A 20,495-nucleotide genomic window follows, 5' to 3' on the forward strand; every position below is an offset into this window, starting at 1 on the left:
GATAATATCCTTTCTGGGGGACAATACCTCAGGTTTACTCCCTGTGGTATGCCGTATGTTTCCTTAAATGCCTATACTAAGGCAAGGCTATCAACAAGATACTGAAATCTACTAATTTTTGGTTAAATAAAGGGAGACAGAGAATAAGAAATGGGAAATGAGAGTTTGATGGGCCGAGAATGTCAGCCGAGAAGAAAATGAAAGGTTTGAAGAGATTAAAACTTACACTGCCTGGGTTGGGGAGTGATCCTTAAATCCTTGGAAGGATTTATGTGGATTCTTACAGAAATGAGATGGATGATTTGAATGACTTGATGAGTTTGAACGTTTGGGTTTGTTGGAGAGTTAGAAATCGTAGAGTAAAAGAGAAAAAGTCTTCTCTGAGGCTTTATATAGGAATCAGAAAGTGGGTGGGAGTTATCTCGCCTAAATCTTTAGGAAAAACATCATTCGTAGGATCGATGATCCACCGTTGGATGCGAGAGACCAAACGCCGCCTGGAGTAATTAATACCGCTTCGTAAATACCGAAACAGCAGCGGCAATAATGAAGCACCCAGATTTATGCTCACGTGCATATAAACTTAGGTATTCTTCGCAGTTTTATCTTTTATTTTTTGTAACAAATCAAAATCTTATTTTTTTCTCCTCGGATGCGAGGAAAAAACTAAAATTTTGAGGGGCTATTATGGGGGGTAAAAGCCCAGAGTTATGTAATGGGCCTAAGGCCCTAATCGAATACTAGGGCGTGTCCGAAGAGGAGAAAGTGATTAAGAAAGAACTCAGGTGGGAAAAATATACCTAGAAATGAGCGAAAAGTACAGTCCGAAGAGAGCGTTAGTGGTCCGAAGAGCACGATCTCCTCAGATACGGAGATTCTCGGTCAAGCAAGTATCTGGGTGGTTCAAGTGGCCTTCCTGGCGGTTCCAATGATAAGGATAAACTTCAAGCATGTATGGAGATAATAAGAACGGATAAATATCTAGAGGAAAAACTGCTACCACCACATTAAATGCACTGCAACAACTTTTTTGGCCGCATTAATGTGGAGAAGACTCCTGAACAGTGCACTCTCAACCACCACCACTCACGGAGAAGAAAAGAAGAGGCCTGATGGGATATATACTCAAGTAGATACTCAGATGACTAACAAGTGTATGATCGAGATGATCCAAAAAACACTATATAATGTAAAAGATCCCCCATAAGAAAAAGGAAGAAAAAAATAGAGAGAAAGAAAAAGAGAGAAACTGTAGATTGTTAGAGTTCAAAAACAAGATCCTAATTTATAAATTATCTCCTTGGATGTTTATTCAGTCAGGCTTTATAAGTGTTTTTATGTTTATTTATCTTTAAATCCCATGCTAATCGTTGTTTAATTCTTATCCAGCTCAGCTCTTTCACCCACTCTCTACAAATTCATTGTCTTGGGTTCATTGGGCTCAGGCTCCAGATATTTTGGGCTTGGGCTACAAATCTTGACCCTACAGGTGTCATTTATAGTTTTTATTTTTTTATTTTTTTATTTATAAATATTATACTTTTTTTAAAAAAATTACTTCATTCTCTCTATCTCATACACTTAAATCCATCAAATCCCCGTCCTCAAACAACAACAATTGGCCACCCATTCAGGAAACCCTGTCAAAAACTCTTTGCACCTCTTAATTATACTCAAAATAAGCTGATTAATATTTTGCTAAAAGTAATGTAGTAAAAAAAAAAAGCGCAAAAAGCTAACTTATAATCTAATCCCAAATGGACACTTTGTGTAGGAATATAATTTTTTGAGTAATTAAAATTTTTTCCATTTATGTTTATATGTCTTTAACTTTTTGGCTTATTGGTGTCTTGCTGAATCATTATCAATCAAATTTATTTGATGGTTAAATAAGAGATTTAATATTTAATTCCCGCTTACATTAAAAACTGATTAGTGTCTTAGTATGATGATAAAGAGTTATCACTAAGAGCAGACACTACAAGTTATGGAACTCTCTCAAAATAATAGGAATGTTTTGAAAAAATTAAAAAGGAATAGAAATTTGTTATAAATTAAAAAAAAAAAAAAAAAAACAGAAGAAAAAGAAAGTTGATGAATCAGATAAAATTCTTCGATGGTTGAACAAGAAATCTGATATTTAATTCCCACCTATAACAAAAATCGATCAATATCTTGGTCTGATTATAAAAAACTATCATTGGGAGCAAATGTCCAAAATAATAGGAATGTTTTGAAAAAATTAAAAGGAATAGAAACTTGTTTAAAAAAAATAAAAAAATAAAAAAGAAGGAAGAAAGCTGAGTGAGGAATGATAAATCCATTAAACCCCTCTGTAACCAGACGCGAGGGTTTTTGTTTTCTTCCTTCCCAAATCTACTGGTGCCTGGTGGAGTCCAAAAATTCGCTGAAGTCACACAAGATTTTGCCTCCGAAGAATAGGTTAGGTTCCTCTCTCACTCACTCACTCCTTGAATTTGCAATCTTCAAAACCCATGTTTTATTATTTCTGCAAAACCATTCTAAATGGTAAACTCACTGTCAGAGCTCTACCACCAATTCACAGACTGGGTTTTGAACAAAACCCATCTCTATCTTTGAAATACATTTCAAGCACTGCAACAAAAGAACAACCATTTGCTGTGTCATACCTCATAAAAACACTTGGGTTCTCACCAGAAGCTGCTCTATCAGCTTCCAAATATGTTCATTTCGAAACCCCAGAGAAAGCTGATATTGTGGTTAGCTTTTTCAAGAACCATGGGTTCTCTCAAACCCAGATCACAAACCTCATTAGAAGACTCCCATCAGTGCTTATATCTGATCCTGACAAAACCCTTTTGCCCAAAATTGATTTCTTTTCCTCTAAAGGCATTCCAAGCCCCGACCTTGCAAAACTGTTTTCTGGGTACCCTGCTCTTTTAAAAACAAGCTTAGAGAAACAGATTATCCCTTCTTTCGATTTCCTTAAAAATTTGCTTCAGTCTGAGGCTAAGACCATTGAAACAATAAAACGATTTACGGGTATGCTAAATTGTAATGTTGAAACTCTTGTGGCACCAAATATTAATACATTGAGAGAGAATGGAGTGCCTGAGTCGAATATTGTCACTCTACTTCAAAACCAGCCTAGAGCATTCGTGGTCAATCCAGTTTGGTTTAGAGAGATTGTGGAGGAAGTAAAGGAAATGGGATTCAATCCTTCCAGGTTCAAGTTTGCTCTGGCAGTATATGCATTGCGGGCTATGAGCAAATCAACATGGGAAAGAAAGGATGATGTTTATAAGAAATGGGGTTTGTCTGAGAATGATATTTTTTTGGCATTTGGAAGGCATCCGTGGTGTATGATGGCGTCTGAGGATAAGATTATGCGGGTAATGGATTTTCTTGTCAACAAGATGGGTATGGATTCTTCCCTCTTTATCAAACGCCCAGGACTTGTTTCTTTGAGCTTGGAAAAGCGGTTGATTCCTAGGGGTTTTGTTTTTCAAGGTTTGTTATCAAAGGGTTTGGTGAAGAAGAACTTCAATATATACCTGTTGTTTGAGTGTCCTGAAAGGACATTTGTACAGAAGTATATTATGCCTCATAAGGAGGAAGCTTCTGAGCTGTTGAAGCTATACAAGGAAAAAATGGATTCCTCATAATGAGAAGAGCCTAACCTTGTTGGATTACTTACTTTAGTTGAGCTCCAAGATTGCAATTAATCCATTTTCTTTTTACTTCTAATATGAATTCTCTTTTATTTGTCTGACCATGGAAGCCTGAGTTCCAGAACAAGATGCATAATCATCTGCTATGCTATTGTGATCTGTTATTGCTTTATTCATGGGAATAACTCTGCAACTAATTCTATTGCTGAGCTTTTGTAACTAAAAATATGAATTATCTGTGGAGCTTTTGTTAGTGAATTTTCATTTCTTTCATCTTTTTTTTTCTCCATAAAAAGGCATCTATTTCCTTGAACATGATCTTTTTATGCAATCGTATTACTTGATGGTGTTGTAATGTTGGTGCATGCAACTGCAAGACAGATTTTACTTGTTCAATTTGGTTGTACTGAGTTTATAATAAAACTATGGTGAAGTCTCAAGTCTTATATATTGTGTGCATTCCAAATTACCTAGCTGCATTTTGTTTTAAATGTTTATGAGCAAATTCTATCAGGATTTACCGAGTTGTTACATTGTTTTGATTTTAGAGCACTTACGGGGTGCCTATCTGGAATGCACTGCTTGTTCAAACGGCTAAAAGAAAGAGCAGCACCAAGTGCATGGATTTCTTTTGTTGTATAGAAGAAAAAAAAAAGTTTTGCAAAAGTTCCTGCTTTGTAAACTGTTTATCTTAATGCCTAGAGTCAAAACCATCTCAACCAAGTGGAAAAATCCAGCAACCAGCTTTCTTGGGGTGAAAGTAAGTTTGGAGAGGGTTTTAAATTCATATTTGCAAATTACTCAATCTTTCAAGAGGTCTAGCTGGGCCAAGATTTTCCATAACATACTTGGCTTTCAATTGGACAGTTTTTGATTACAATCTTACACTCTTACTAGGATATGTGCTGCTAGGCAAGTTATCATTCGGCCCTTTTATAAAATTTTAACCCCATCTTTTATATACAGCTAAATTTTATTTCGAGTGGAAAATTCTACGCAATTCAAACCCTTGTTGGAACACCTGCATAATGCGACTCAAGCATTCCAATCTACCGGAAATAGTAATGAAACAGTATGGGAGTCTTTGGTTGTGGCTGAAAACCTAGAGCTCGAAGAAGAGTCATTCTAAGGGCTTCAGTTTTATCCAATGATTTCAGTATGACTGCTAGTTTGAGGGTAATGAAAACTTGTTCAAGTTTGTGAATTATTAAATAGGAAGTTCCCCATCTGTAGAATGTAAAACATGGATATTACAAAATTGGGAGCCAGTTAAGAGCGAAGTGCATATTGCAACAAACCTAGAGCTCGAAGAAGAGTCTTTGGTTGTGGCTGAAAACCTAGAGCTCAAAGAAGAGTCATTCTAAGGGCTTCAGTTTTATCCAATGATTCAGTATGACTGCTATGTTTGAGGGTAATGAAAACTTGTTCAAGTTTGTGAATTGTTAAATAGGAAGTTCCCCATCTGCAGAATATAAAACATGGATATTACAAAATTGAGAGCTGGTTAAGAGCGAAGTGCATATTGCAACAATTTCATAATGATCACAGTGAACCCAATTCTCTTTGCATCTCCTTATTGTTACTTAAGAATCTCTTTGAATTCTTCCTCCTCAACTTGCTTTAGTCCAAGTCTGACTACAGCTAATAGAGAGAAATTTGTGCTAAATAAGTTAGCATATACAAAAACAGTGCTTTGATTTTTTTTTGAACTAATGAAGTGCTTACTTCTATTTAGACAATTGTTTAGAGGGAGAGATCCTTGGATACAGCTATTAAGAATTGTTTAAATCGTGGATCCAAGTGCTTTATGTTTCCCTTCTTGTATTAATTGATCCCATTGTTCCTTTAATTACTCAGTCATGTCCAAGGGTACAACTAATTTAAGCTAATGTTTGAATCCTATTCTTTTTTCTTTTCTTGTTTTGGCTTGCTGGAGATATCCCATTCTAATTTATGTGAATGTTTACTTGGTCTAATTGTTTTGATTGTATTGCGTGATCTTAGCTCATAAATGCGGACATTTTGGATCCTCAATTTCTTCTCATGATTGAACTTTAATTTTTAACAATGTAATGACCAACTAATTATTGATATCTCTATTGTGTACATTTTTTTTTCAAAAATTTGTTTACATTGAATATATAGAATTGTTTATATTATTTAAAAATTGTGTACATTGATTGTAAAAAATTGTACACATTCTTTGAAAGCTTATGTCCATTGAGTGTAATAGTCTTTGAAAAATTGTATACCTTGAATGTATATAATTGAAAATTTATATAAATTGAATATACAAAATTTTGTACATTCTTTAAAAATTTTTGTAGTAGAATATGCGTAATTGTGTATATTTTTGGAAAAATTGTATGCATCATATATACAGACTCATGTATTTTTTTTTTTTAAATTATGTATAATAAATGTACCAAATTGTGAATATTCATTGAAAAATTATATTCATTGAATGTAAGAAAATTAAAACTTGAGTACATTTTTTTTTGAAAAAAAATGTATATGTTGAATGTACAACATTATGTATATTTTTTTGAAACTTGAGTATGTTGAATGTACAAAATTGTGTCAATTTTTTGAGAAAATATGTATATTGAATATATAATATTGAAATTTTTTGTAAATTCTTTGAAATATTATATACGTTGAAAAAACAGAATGATGTAACTTATTTCAAAATTTGAGTCCTTAAAATGTATAGAATTGTGTATATTCTTTGAAAAATAATGTGAATTAAATATATAAAATTGTTTACATTGAATTTAAATTGTGTATATATTTTTGAAAGATTGTGTCTGTTGATTATAATTGTGTACTTTATATTAAATACTGTGTACATAGTATTTATAGAATTGAAAAATTATTGTAGGGTCTGTTTTTGTAGCCCAAGCCCAAATTATTTGGATATGAGCCCAATGAATCCAGAACAATGAATTTGTAGAGAGTGGGTGAAAGAGCTAGGCTGATTGTGAACTAAACAATAGTTAACTATGGTGTTAAAGAAGGAACCGATATAAAAACACACTTCAAGGCTTTTCAATTTGATGTCCGAGGAGGAATATTATTGAATGAAAGATGAATACAATTCTTAGAGCTCTAGTCCCCTCCTTTTTCTCCTTTTTTTTCTTAAAAAGTCTCCACTAGAGTACTATTTTGGATATTGAATAGTGATGAAATATTGGGATCCATCACTATAAGTAATGTACTTCATTATCATTTAAAATTTCAGTTCTTTAAAGATTGTAAGTTAACTGACCATTCCCTCCATCTTTGAGGTGAACTGACCACCACATTGCTGCTTAAGCTTCGTCAAAAAACTCCTCTCATGGTCGTCAATAGCACTCTTGTCAAAGAGAAGCCGTCGAGCAAACTTCTTCCTGCCAGAAATTATGCAACATAAATGAATCATCTACAACTTCTTGTTTTTAAATTAAACATAAAGCAATAATCAATGCGGTTTCAATTTTCAAAAGAAATGATTGAAGACAACTGATGTATGAAAATAAGACTACCTATAGAATTCAGTGAACAGGTCTTTATCGCTGATATAAGCAAGCAACTTTACTACCTGCAGGTTCATTAGAAATTATTAAGTTCTAAGATATGTCTGTTAGAAGCTAAATAGAATAACTCATCAGGAGTGGAGGAGACCTTTTCAAGTGTTTCTTCAATGGCTTCATCACTCAGTTTCTCACTTCCACCTTTCTTAAGAATGTTATCACAAAAAGTGGCAAGTAGTTCTGCACTTGAGCTTCCAGCAACACTCTCGTTGCAGAAAACGTCAAAAGCCTCCTTGAACGCCTAAAATGAAACATTGAATACTTTGATGTAGAGGAACATATGTGTGTGATCATGAAAACCCTGAAGGCATTGTCTAACCCAAACCTTATCAAAAGTGCGATAATCATTCACAAATGCTAGGTATTTGTCATGCAGCTCAATCACTTTTCTGACAAAAACCTGAAGAGCACACAATCAATAACAGTTTCCAATAATTAAACAGTCCAGACAAATTCTAAAAGTACAATCTTCATACAATTACCTGTTTCTGCAAACCAACAACATCCTTCTTCTTCGCATGTGAAAATAAGATAAAAAGAAAAAAAAAAAAATAGTGAGCATTACAAGAAAAATGAACTGTTCAAATACTGGCCCATATAAAAAAGATCAATTAAAAAAAGAAAAAAAGAGTAGTACGCAATGGTCAAGATACAATGGTCTGGAATAAGTCACTGATCTTAACGTTTTGATCATTTTCCTTGCATCAGACTATACTAAGTCACTAATGCTAGTATTATTTATCACTAATCATAAGATGATATGTAATGTGAAGGTATTTAAGATGTGGCTCAAATTGTAAGCCTATTGGAACTCACCTTTTAGATTGCAAGTGAACTTACAAAGTGTGATTTTCTGTTGGATTAAAAAAAAAATTGAAGGATTTTCTCACTTATTCTCAAAAAAAGAAAAGAAAAATGTAGGTTGAAAAATTCAGTAATAATTGGTCAAAGCATCTTTGCATTTATCAATCCAATCGGGTTGTTATTTATTCATTACATTTTCTTAAATGATTAGCATCGGGCCATTAAAAATGAGTAATTCAGAACCTAGAAATAATTTTAATTTTGAAAGATCATACACATAAGCCAATTCACCCATGTAGGCTATGGTGACCATACACTTTATGGACTTATTCTTATAACGGCTGTATTCATAATGAACTTATAATGACTGTATAAATTAAAATTAATCTGTTTGCATGTAATTATTTTTATATAACATTTTCTGTGTCTTCATGCCTCACTCTTTTGATTCCAGTATTCCACTTTGTTGTAACATGTGATCCTTCCACGCCTACTTTTATACTGTTATAAGTTTTGCTTTATATTTCCATATATTTCTATCACGTCTCTAAAACATGTTCAAATTGGCTAACTAGAACTCACCCTCAAAACCAATCTTCAAAACAAGGAACAAATTAGAATGTTGCTTATGGATTCAGGCTACTGAAATTTCTGCCAGAGATCCCATTGGATACTTCATACATTCAAATAGTTTACCGAGCAATAGGGCAATAAAAGGGCCAAACAATCAAGTGCCACATACATGACACATATCCACACACAACACAAATGTCAAGTAAAGCAAATGTACCTAATCTTACATTTTGTACAGGGAAATGTAACATGTCTGAAATAATTCAAAGTGTTGCATGTAGTCACCAAGATTTTAGAATGGCTCCATGAATATAAGAACAATAAAACGCTTATGTGAAGAGGTATGGATGCCACCTCAAGGGTATGAAAAGAAAGTATTTTCTTTTTCAATTCCTACTGTGGTATTAAGTGACCAAAAAGACCTTGGAAAAGCATTGAAACAATAAATATGGAGGAAAAAGAAATCAAGGCACAGACCTTGTTGCTTGCTGCATCTTCTGCTTGTTTGACCAAGGCTGTTACTTCAGCAGTGACATGCTGCATTACAGAACAGTGGAAAAAACAGCTTTAATGAGAGATAAGGAAGATGTGCCATGCATAAGATCCCTTTTAAATTGAAGATAAATGGTTAAAGCATAAGCTTGAGGCTACTAACCTGCTTAAATATGCTGGAAACAGGTTCTATGCCTTGAGGTATTTTAAAAAGAAGCCTGAACCTTTCTTTATTTTTTGATAAATAAAAAAGAAGCCCGGACATTCTTGACAAATCTTCCACCTTAGACATCATTAAACACAAAAATAAATAAATAGAGTGATAAGAAAGCAGCAATAATTTTCCAATTTTCAAATAATTTCGGCAAAACTATTTCAAAAATAATATAATCACCAAGTACCCTATCGTCTCTAACCAATGCATGGCATTGAGAGTCATCTTTTTCAAGCAGTTGAGTTGCATATACGGACAAAAACTCATGTTGAACTTTCTACGAGGAAGAAAAAAGAAGTCATAATAACAAAGTAACAGCCAGATTTAAAGATTTAGTAACAAACCATTGAAAGGCATTGCAAGAATCAATGAGCATCACTAAAAATTTTAATCTTTCATCAGCCTAATAAAACATCATTCACAGGAGTACTACACCAGAAAAGCAAGATTACCTTTTTTATATATAAAAAGTACCTGTAGCTTTGCTTCACTACTAGAATGCAAATAAAGAGAAACCCCATCTTTCTCTAGTCTTTAGCACTTCTCAGCCTGGAATTCTGAACGCACATTATGAATCATTCTATATCTATAAGAAATTAATTTTTACCAAATAACAAGGGCATATAAATTTTACTTTCAGCATATAATCTGGACAAGAATCTTCTAGAATCCAGCTGGAAGCTTTCTGAGAATAGTAAGCAACAGTATCTTTAAGCATTGCTGCTTCAAAATCATTTTCATACCAATCCATTTGCCCCATTCCAATCGTGAAAAATATATCTAAAACATTCCTCTCTAAAGCTCGATCAATCTGCTCTCCTTCACGTTCTTTATTGATCTGATTGAAAAGAATTGTTTTCAGTAGACTTATTTCAGAGCTATGCAAGTGCAGTATAGAAAACAGGCAAAAGTACAAACATACCAGAGAAATTACAATATCCCTAACTTTTCCATTGAACTCCTGGTAGACCTGAAATCAGAATTCTTTTTTTATTTTTTTATTTTTTTTTTTATATAGGTAAATAATACTTCATTCCAAAATCCAAAGCACACAGGCAGCATGCTAAGAACCAAAACAAAAATACTAGGATGCATGAAAAGCACAGCTATCTAGCAAATCTGGTAACTCTGTATCACGATTTATATTTCTTATGAAGGAAAATGAACATAAAATTGGATGCAAGACTGTAAAGTCATAGTTTAGAATGTGAACTAATTCATTATCAAGAGGCAGTAAAAATAAGAATGGCCTACACAATATGAATCAAGATGGAACCATCACAAAGGGGTTCAGACATGACATACCAGATCACGGAAGCAAGTAAGTCCAACTTCATTAAGGGGCAGACATTTCCTCCGAGCACTGAAATATCGATCAAGATAATTGAAGAAATGAGAAAGCCATCTCACCATAACTTTGTGGATTGCCCACCTTTTCACAAACTCTCTCAACATAAATTCATCATGCTTCTCTTTTAAAGATGGCAATACCTGTACAGAATAAGAAACTGTTAGAAGTTGATTGGAAGAGAACTATAAATACATTTTTTTTATTGGTAAGTTATGCATCCAGTAGGTTTTGAACCCACGAACTTGCCCTCCATCCAATTATTAGGGGAGAAGGAAGTGCCAATTGAGCTATAGCTCATTGGCAAGAGAATTATAAATACACACACACATAATTATTTATATATTTATAAACACAGGTGCACACACAGAATAAATTAGAGCTAAGATCCATGACATTGCTTTAGCTAGAAGTGAGGTACTGATCAAACAAATGTCCTTATCTTGGTAATTACTTTCCAGAGAGTTTTCCTCACTCCTCATAGATAACAAAAGTCTAAAGACTAAAGTGCTGATATGATAATACTAATCTCAGAACCAAACAAACAATAGCCATTAATACTTCTTTTCCAAAGAAAAGAATAAGAATGCTTTCTTCATCTTTTAAGATAATCGCAAACCATTGAGAACTTGAAGGGCAAAAAGCTTCTGAGAATGGTATAACAAGCAGTAACAATATTAAATTACTGTGGATGTGTATTTTCCTCCTTTTTAAAAATTTATTCTGACAACTACGCTTGTAATATTATTACCTTTTGCTGTTTCCTTAATCTCATTTTTGCATGATAAAAAAGGGCAACAAAGCATGAACTTAAAATCTAATCAACACGCAGCAGAGGCCATCAAATGATCAACAATTAAATGTGAAACCTATTGAAAATTAACAAAATTGTTCTCCAGTCTGAGAACGAGGTAAGTCAAAGAAATATAATAGCCACTTCAGAGATGGGAAGGATGCTCAATTGTCTTGATAGAGAGGCCAAATGTAGGGATCTTGTATCTGTGAGGGTGAATATAACACCTTAAGAAGTCTATTTTTGATGGCTTGATCTGTTGGTAGTGACAAGGTGATAATATTTACTCTGATAATAGTGTTAATATCATATGTAATTATTCTAACAAATCTATCCTTAACATGTAAGCCTTCTATAACGCCACATCAAGCAACACTCTGACTAGCCTCCCCTTCAAATGGAATTCTTTTTGGTAATAATTTAGGTGTCATGTGTCGCAACAATCCAATGCTTGCCATTAGTGTGCCTTTACTCAATCATCAATACAACTAACATGGGAATCTTTTCGCAGCCAATGAGTTCTATCTCAAACGGCATATCCTCCCCCCCAAAAAGAAAAGGGTGGAGTGTGAGGTCATGGATTCAAAAATCATTGGGTGCATGTGTGAAATTACCAATAGAAAAAAGGGAATCTTTCTTGCACTACTATGAGAGCTACCAACACACAAGCATAGTTGTGTTAACTCATCACTTTAAAGTCTTCACTCAACAATGGGTAGGACAACATAGGAGTCTTCCTTGGGAGTCTTTCTTGCACTACTATGAGAGCTACCAACACACAAGCATAGTTGCGTTAACTCATCACTTTAAAGTCTTCACTCAACAATGGATAGGACAACATAGGAGTCTTCCTTGCTCTTATGTGGGGGCACCAACAACGTGCATGATCATATCAAACACTTGTCTAATCGAACCATTTGCTCATATGGCACTTATGGATTTTAGGTTTTTGAGAGTTGAATGCTAACACCCTAATAACACCTTGATAGACCATGATAACACCCTAATTAATAATATTATATTAACTACTTACTCTGGTTATTACTACCTGATATGTTACTTGACCACTTAACCAAACACAATATTCATACATGAATATGCAAAAACATTTGACTTGTGCAAAAATCAAGTCGTTTGACATGCAATATGCAAGTTATATCACAATTAAACATTTTCTTTGATATGATACTCTACAGCAAGCAGTTTTATTACACATTTCATATTTCATGCTATGCCAACTTATTCAAGCTACTTCAAACAAAATGAACAAGAATACATGTCAAATTCCTCACCGTTGAAGTTATTTACTCTTCAAATGTTTCCCGGTACTTATTGTGGAGCAGTTGGGAATAATCATGAGGAGGCTTCTGTGTAGTCATGTTATAAATGGTTCTATGCATATAACATCAAGCAAAAAAATAATATCACAATCATTTCCATCAAACTCAAAATCTTCAAAACACAAAGCAAATAAAGCAAAATGGCATAGAAATCAATATGTGCAGAGCATCATGTACTCCTCGCACCTGAATGGCGGCTCGGGCAACCCTTCTAGAATGTTCTTCAGCTTTGTGATCCCCTTCTGAATAAGCTCCCATCCTTGTTTGAAGGGTATGGTCCTCTCGCTCACGCATCATCATACTGCTATAGCTTTAACTCCTTAACCCCCAGAATAAACAAAAACTGCAAAAAAAAAAAAAAAATTCACACAAAACTTGTTGAACAGCAAAGAAAAACCCCAAATTGAATTTCCCAGATGCTTAAGTTGAAAGCTAAACAAAATTGCCTCTATCCTCAGTCCAACAATCCCAATGCTGTGTTTTCTCAGCTGAGGAAGAGGAAGAGTGAAAGTACAATTGAAAGAGCTCAAATTACAATTGGTATAATCTTTGTTAGAAAAACACCTTTCAATACAAAAGCATAGCATAAAACGAATCAAAATGTTAATTTTTGCAAAAAAGGATGAAGATTACAGATGAAATTTAAAACATATATATATATATATCTCTCTCTCTCTATAAAAGAGTTGTAATCCAAAGAACAATAAAGCTGTATATGAGAAACCCAACAAAAGAAAAGCAACAAGAAAAAAGCACAAGAATTCAACCAAAGTTCAGTCCAAGTTTTCATGAAACTTTAATGCGTAAGTTTTACATTTTAGCAAAATAAATAAAAAAATAAAAAGTCTAGTCTAGTTTACTGGCCAAAATCGCCTTTTACCATTAATTTTCGAGATATTACTCAAGTTTTCCACCGTGGCATGATGACATGGTATTTGAGAATTAAAAAATGTCACACAGTACTCAAGCTTCCTAAGCTCGAGTACTGTTCTAGCCAATTAACACCAAGTATGGCCTTTGTTAACCACACTTAAACCAGGATACCCACACTTAGAGCACACTTAAATCAAGAGCTTACTCTCTCATCACTCACTCTCAATCTCGCTATCTCCCTCTAAATCTCGCTATCATCTCCCACACGCTCTCAATCTCCCTCTCAGTCTTGCTTTTGCTCTCATTCTCAGTCTGCCTCTCGCTCTCAGTCTCCCTTTCAGTCTCGGTCTCAGTCTGACTCTCCCTGTTGCTCGTGCTCTCTACTCCCACAAGGTATGTCTCCTTATCTCAATATTTGTTTGAGCATTTGATATTTGTGGGTCTTTGTGGGTCTTTGTGAAGGAGATGCTCTAAATGTTATTATCTAGTTACAGAACCATTCTCTGGAGCCAAATTGGAGCATTGGGTATTTGTGGGTATTTGTGGATAATGCATTTGTGGGGTTTCATTTTATTTAGCTTTCTTTATATGTGATAAAAGTTTCCAACAATCATGCCTCTTTGATAAGTTTTCATATATAAAGTCCTGATTGCATTATCCAGGTTACAAATTTTTATTTCACAATTAGAATCCATTTTCTATTGCTAATCTTTGAAGTAATAAAAATATTAGGGTGAAAAAATAAACACTTAGCCGCATTATTATATATGCTTTTGACTCAATGGTGGGTATTTTCTTTTGGCAAAAATAGCAAGATTGAAGTACTAATTAATCTACAATCGGATACCAATACACTTTTAAAGAGAACCACACATTATGCTAAATAGGCTTAATTTGTCCAGTTGTTCAATGCACTAGTATTTAACAAAGAGAATATATCTTATATAGTAGCACTCTCGATTAGTGCAATGTGTCAAAATAGATATATAATGTGTTAGGTCACCTTTAAAAAACATATTTTTCTTGTCTTTAATTTTCATTTGGCTTTCTGTTTTCTTGAATTGATCTGGTTGTGAATCAAGTTATGAGAAAATTTCCACCAGATAATTGGATAAACCCTATAATCATACTTTTTTTCTCAACCTGGCTATTGAAATCTTATTCACCAATGACTCTATCTAGGATCATATCTCTTGTTAAATCAATGGCTGTAATGAAAACATCAGTCGATTCAGTGCTGTTACTATACACTTCCTCTGTTGCTTTGATTTCTTTTGATAAGTAATCACCTTCGCTAATTTTGTGTTCCGGAAATTTGAATTTCCTTCAAGCAAAAAGTAAAAATATAACTCTGCCCCTTTTGCTTTATTAACTGTGAAAGGCTTGTGTAAGTAAATTAAATGGAACTTGAAGCATACCATATCACCAATTTCCAGTCGACTGGCATTCCAAAAACACTTTATACTTTGAAATTTTCGTAGTCCTGATGCAAATTGTTTTAGTACTCATATTTTTTTGCACATTCAGCTTCTGACATATCACTCAATGATTGAACTATATTTTTGTGCATATATTAAAAAAACTCTCATTTTCAGTCTGCAGCTCATGTTATAACTGATAGAACTTCTATCTTCTCATGAATTTGTTAATTCTAATGCATTTCTCCTTTACCACCTGAGAAATCTCTCATGGAGCTCCCAACATTCTTTTTTGGCAACAATAGTGTTGTAAATATGTAGCGGGTAAAATTTTGCCGACCTTAATTTTGTTTTTACTTCCATTATATGCAGGTAGCACCAACCAAGACTCTACTTGAAAATGTTGGCATAGAAATGAATGTCATAGTCCTTCCTCATTCTTTCACTTCATTTGATTTGTTAAAAGAATCCAGCAATATCAGGACTACGGGAATTGATTCTTCCTCTCGAGCTTCTTTTTAAACTATTAATTGATGAATATTTAGAGTACTTTTATGAATTAATCAAAATAACTCTATGAATATGACATCGTCGTGCGCTAGCTATTCAGTTGTAACGTCATGTTGTAGATAATATCAAACTTGCTGCACCGACTCACAATTGAAAGGCAGGGTACTGACACCTGAAGCACTAATAATATCAAACATATCATAGTTGTTTTATTAACTAATGCATTTGGCGATACTGTTAGGTTGATCCAACCACTGGTGAGACAGAGGATGATGGTGTTGAAGATGAATACCAGCTAGAGGACCTGGAGGTTATAGCAGCTGATTACATGTTGAAAGTGGGGGTCTCCAATTTCAGAAATGCATGGGAAAGCATGGGTGATGACTGCTTCCCATGCATTATACTATTAATGGCAGGGGAGATTTTCTCTCTTTTATTTCTTTTGGGGGATGGGGGTGAATCTTAGTATGTAAAGAGCAACAACTTGCAAATTGCAATGAACTATGCATTACTGGACAGTTTCACAAGTTCATAAAATTTTTTGTTTGGCTTGGAGGGATGTTAAGTTCTAAAACAAATAGAACTATTTTGAAAAAAATAATTATACAAATTAACACTGGGATTAAGTGAAAATTCCCAAATAATACCACCTCTGAATTCTTAAGGTTACCATATAAGTTAGGTGCTGAATGAGTTATGATGCTGGTGATTTTATAAACAGCCTTTCCATATACCACCCATTTGATAACATGTAAGTATTAAAAAATCTTAGGTATGTCATAATATAATATAATATTATATTATATTATATAATAATGAAGGGAGTGGGGGTGTAGGGGGAAGAAAATCAACCAATTGGGAAATATATATGTATATATATATATATATATAAAATATTGTGAATTTCTTTAAAAAGCAAAAAGAAGAAGATGAAACAACTGATTAAAGAAACCATTAGGGCCATTGTATTCTGTTTCTAAGGATTTGAGTTAGATGGCTAACCAAAATCAAAGAAAAAAACATATATGGGGTCTTCTCTTCTTTGTTTTTTTATTGAGAGAGAGAGAGAGAGAGAGAGAGAGAGAGAGAGAGAGAGAGAGAGAGAGAGAGCATGAGCTTCTAGCCAAGTGGACCTTCTAGTGAATTTAGTTAGATGGGCAGCCACTACCCCAAAACTAGATGGATGTAAAGATTTGTGCATTCTCCAGAAATTGGCATACAAACTGATACCCGAGTTTGGTGGACTCGAGTACTGAACACAGTACTCGAGCTTCCCGTACTCGAGTATTAATCTGTATTGGCTAAGTTGCATGACTGCTGAAGCAATTGGGGCCAATACAAATTAATACCCAAATGCCATGTCATCGTGCCACAGTGGAAGCATAAAATAGGATACTCAAGTTCACTAAACTCGAGTACTTGAAAACAGAGTAGATGCCTGTTTATTTCCGAAACAGTGTTTTTTTGCCAAATATTTTGAAAATTAATGGTAAAAGGCCATTTTGACCCTAGTTTACTTGTTGGCATAAATGAACTTTTAGTCTCTATATTTTGACTTTTTGTCATTTTAATTCCTACATTTTAATTTCATCATTTTTAGTCTCTAAATCAATTAACGCATGTTATTTTGGTCATTTCCGTCAGTTAACAAACAGAAATATCTGAGGTGGCAAAATGAGTGTATTGCTGGCATTAGAATAAATTAAAAATTTTTCTATTCTCCCACTTTTCCATTCTCTCGTCATTTTCTATTTTCCTACTTTTTCACTCCTCCAACCAAACAGTACTTAAGGTCCAACAATTTGATTCTGGGCCACAACACATGGCCCATCCTATCTTTTTACTTATTGAAAAAAAGAACAAAAAAAAAAAAAACTCATTTTGAATATTTATCCTAATTTTTTTTTCTCTCTTTTTAGTTGAAAAAATATTCATAAAAAAGAGATTGAAAATGTAATCATAATTCAAAATTGAAGATCCGGACCACAGCTGATGCCTGATAGGACATAAGCAAAAAGTTTAGTGACACTGGGAAACGACGTCGTCTTCCGCGTCCCTGCGATTGTGCAGTGTTGAAAATCCATTAAACCCTCTGCAATCTGACGCGAGTGTTCTAGTTTATCAGAAAGAACTTTCTACTGGTGCCTGGTGGAGTTCAAAAATTCGCTGTATTCACAGAAGGCGTAGGCGAGTTTCTTTCTTTCTCACTCCTTGAAGTTCAATCTTTCAGAACCCATGTTTTATCATTTCTGCAAAACCATTTTAAATGGTGGTAAACACGTTACTATAGCTCAAACACCAATTCACAAACTGGGTTTTCTTCAAAACCCATCTTTTATCTTTATCTTTGAAATGCAACTACATTTCGAGCACTACAAATCAGCCACCATTTTCAGTCTTATACACATATAAACACACTTGGGTTCTCACAAGAAGCTGCTCTATCAGCTGCCAAGTATGTTCATTTCGAAACCCCAGAGAAAGCAGATTCTGTGGTTAACTTTTTCAATAACCACGGGTTCTCTCAAACCCAGATCACAAACCTCGTTACAAGACTCCCATCAGTGCTTTTATCTGATCCTGACAAAACCCATTTGCCCTAAGTTGATTTCTTTTCCTCTAAAGGCATTCCAAGCCCTTACCTTGCAAAACTTTTTTCTGGGTTCCCTTTTCTTTAAAGACGAGCTTAGAGAAACAAATTATCCCTTCCTTTGATTTCTTTAAAAATTTGCTTCAGTCTGAGGCTAAGGCTCTAGAAGCTATAAAACGATCTCCGGGTTTGCTTCAACGTGGCACCCAATGTTAATATATTTAGAGAGAATGCAGTGCCTGGGTCGAATATTATTACTCTACTTCAAACGCAGCCAAGAGCATCCTTTGTGAATCCGGTTCTGTTTAGAGAGTTAGTGGGGGAAGTAAAGGAAATGGGGTTCAATCCTTCGACGATGAAGTTTGCCAAATGCCAAGGCATTAAATGTGTTGCAGGCTATGAACAAATTGACATGGGAAAGGAAGGTCAATGTTGATCAGAAATGGGGTTTGTCTGGGGATGAGCTTTGTTTGGCCTTTAGAAGAAAATCCGTGGTGTATGGCGGTGTCTGAGGACAAGATTATGAGGGTAATGGATTTTCTTGACAACAAGATGGGTATGGAGTCTTCCGTCATAAACAAATACCCAGTACTTATTTCTCATAGTTTGCAAAAGCGATTGAGGTTTTGTTTTCCAAGTTTTGTTATCAAAAGGTTTGGTGAAGAAGGATGCTAAAATGCATTTATTGTTTGTCTGTCCTGAAAAAACATTTCTGCAGAAGTTTGTTATGCCTCATAAGGAGGATGCTTCTGAGTTGTTGATGCTATACAAGGAAAAATCGGATTCTTAAAAATGAGAAAAGAATGGACTTATCGGATTACTTGCTTTAGTTGAGCTCCAAAATAGCAATTAATACACATTTTGTTTTTTAATTTCTGTTGGTGCAATTACAATAATAATAGAAATAACACAAATAGAAACTGAAAATACTTCTAAATATTATTAACATTTTTTGTTTGTGAAATGAGAAAAGTATGTTTGAATGAGTCTCCACTTTTCATCTCCCTCTTGGGCACGTATCTAGCCTAATATCTGAGTCAATACATTTTAGCCCATTAATCACCACAATTTAAAAGAATGAAATAGTCTCTCTCATTTTCAATGTGGGATTAAACATTTTTTTACTAACTCCTCATCTCCCACATCTTTACATTTATGTTATTACATTTATTTATTTTAATCATTTAATATTAAAATGCTCCAACAATTTCTTATGTGAATTCTCTTTTATTTGTTGATCATTGAAGCTTGAGTTCCAGAACGTGATGCATAATCATCTGCTGTGCTATTGTGATCTATTCTTGCTTTATACACAGGCATAACTCTTCAACTAATTCTATTGCAAAACTTTTGTAACTAAAATATGATTTTTTCTGTGGGAACTTTTGTCACTGAGTTTGATTTCTATCATCTTGTTGCCGTGAAGGAATTTACCTCACTTATACATGCTCTTTTTATGCAATTGGTCTGATGGTGTTGTAGTGTTGGTGCATTCAACTATGACACTGTTATTGTTGGTTCAATTTGGTTATATTAAGTATATATTGAAACTATGGTGAAGTCTCATATATTGTGTGCATTTTGATATACATATAACTAGCAGCATTCCGTTTAACATGTTTGTAAGCAAATGCCCCCCCGCATTTGCAGAATTGTAATGTTGTTTTGACTTGCAGAACTCTTATGTGGTGCCTATCTTGAATGCTTCACTTGTTTAGATGGCTGCAAGAAAGAGCACCACAAAGTGCATGGATTTCTTTTGATATGGAGAAGAAAAAAATTGCAAAAAGACTGCCTTAATGGCTCGAGTCAAAGCCATCAAGTGGACAAATCCCACAATTAGCTTTTCATGGGGGTGAAAGTAAGTTGGCAACTTGGGAGTGAGTTTTGAATTTCTGTTTGCAAGTCACTAAATCTGTCATGAGGCCCATTGTGCTATCACAATTCGCTTTGACTTTTAATTGGACAGTTGTTAGGAATTGTGCAGTTAGACTTGTTGGCATTAGGCATTAGGCATTTTGATTATTTGAACTCCATCTTTTATATACAGATAAATTTTATTATGAGTGTAAAATTCTGCACAAAATTTATATCCTCTTTGCAACAAAACTTTGTATTCTACTTGAAATGATGCATAATGTTGAGATCCTCTTTGCAACAAAACTTTGTGCTTTTCTTGAAATGGTGCATGATGCAACTCAAACATGCCAACCTGCCTTGAAATAGTATGAAATAAATCAGTATGGGAACTTTTAGCAGAGATTTTTGTGTGACCGGTGTGGGAGTTGATCTAAGGTATAATTTTATAAATTTTA

At 34.2% G+C, this 20,495-nt stretch overlaps 1 protein-coding gene, 1 long non-coding RNA gene and 2 pseudogenes across 2 annotated transcripts; 3 read left to right on the plus strand and 1 right to left on the minus strand.

Annotated features, from left to right (window-relative positions):
• Positions 1 to 2,303: 2,303 nt before the first annotated feature.
• LOC112020607 (transcription termination factor MTERF15, mitochondrial) lies at positions 2,304 to 4,099 on the plus strand. Its single transcript, XM_024053160.2, has one exon. It carries the CDS (start codon positions 2,496 to 2,498, stop codon positions 3,645 to 3,647), a length of 1,152 nt encoding a protein of 383 aa, XP_023908928.2. The 5' UTR covers positions 2,304 to 2,495; the 3' UTR covers positions 3,648 to 4,099.
• A 785-nt stretch (positions 4,100 to 4,884) lies between these two features.
• Positions 4,885 to 13,592, minus strand: LOC112020621 (cullin-1-like; annotated as a pseudogene).
• Positions 13,593 to 13,811: 219 nt separating this feature from the next.
• LOC112020600 (uncharacterized) lies at positions 13,812 to 16,149 on the plus strand. Its single transcript, XR_010629514.1, has 3 exons — positions 13,812 to 14,055; positions 15,453 to 15,747; positions 15,832 to 16,149. It is a non-coding gene; the product is annotated as an uncharacterized LOC112020600 (long non-coding RNA).
• A 1,433-nt stretch (positions 16,150 to 17,582) lies between these two features.
• On the plus strand, positions 17,583 to 19,000 carry LOC136068100 (uncharacterized; annotated as a pseudogene).
• The last annotated feature ends 1,495 nt before the right edge of the window (positions 19,001 to 20,495 follow it).

Source organism: Quercus suber, unplaced genomic scaffold, assembly GCF_002906115.3.
Source record: "Quercus suber isolate HL8 unplaced genomic scaffold, Cork oak 2.0 scaffold_99, whole genome shotgun sequence".
Classification (NCBI taxonomy): Eukaryota; Viridiplantae; Streptophyta; class Magnoliopsida; order Fagales; family Fagaceae; genus Quercus; species Quercus suber.

Coding starts and splice junctions, on each gene's coding strand:
- LOC112020607 (XM_024053160.2), top strand. CDS start 2,496: ATGTTTTATTATTTCTGCAAAACCATTCTAAATGGTAAACTCACTGTC.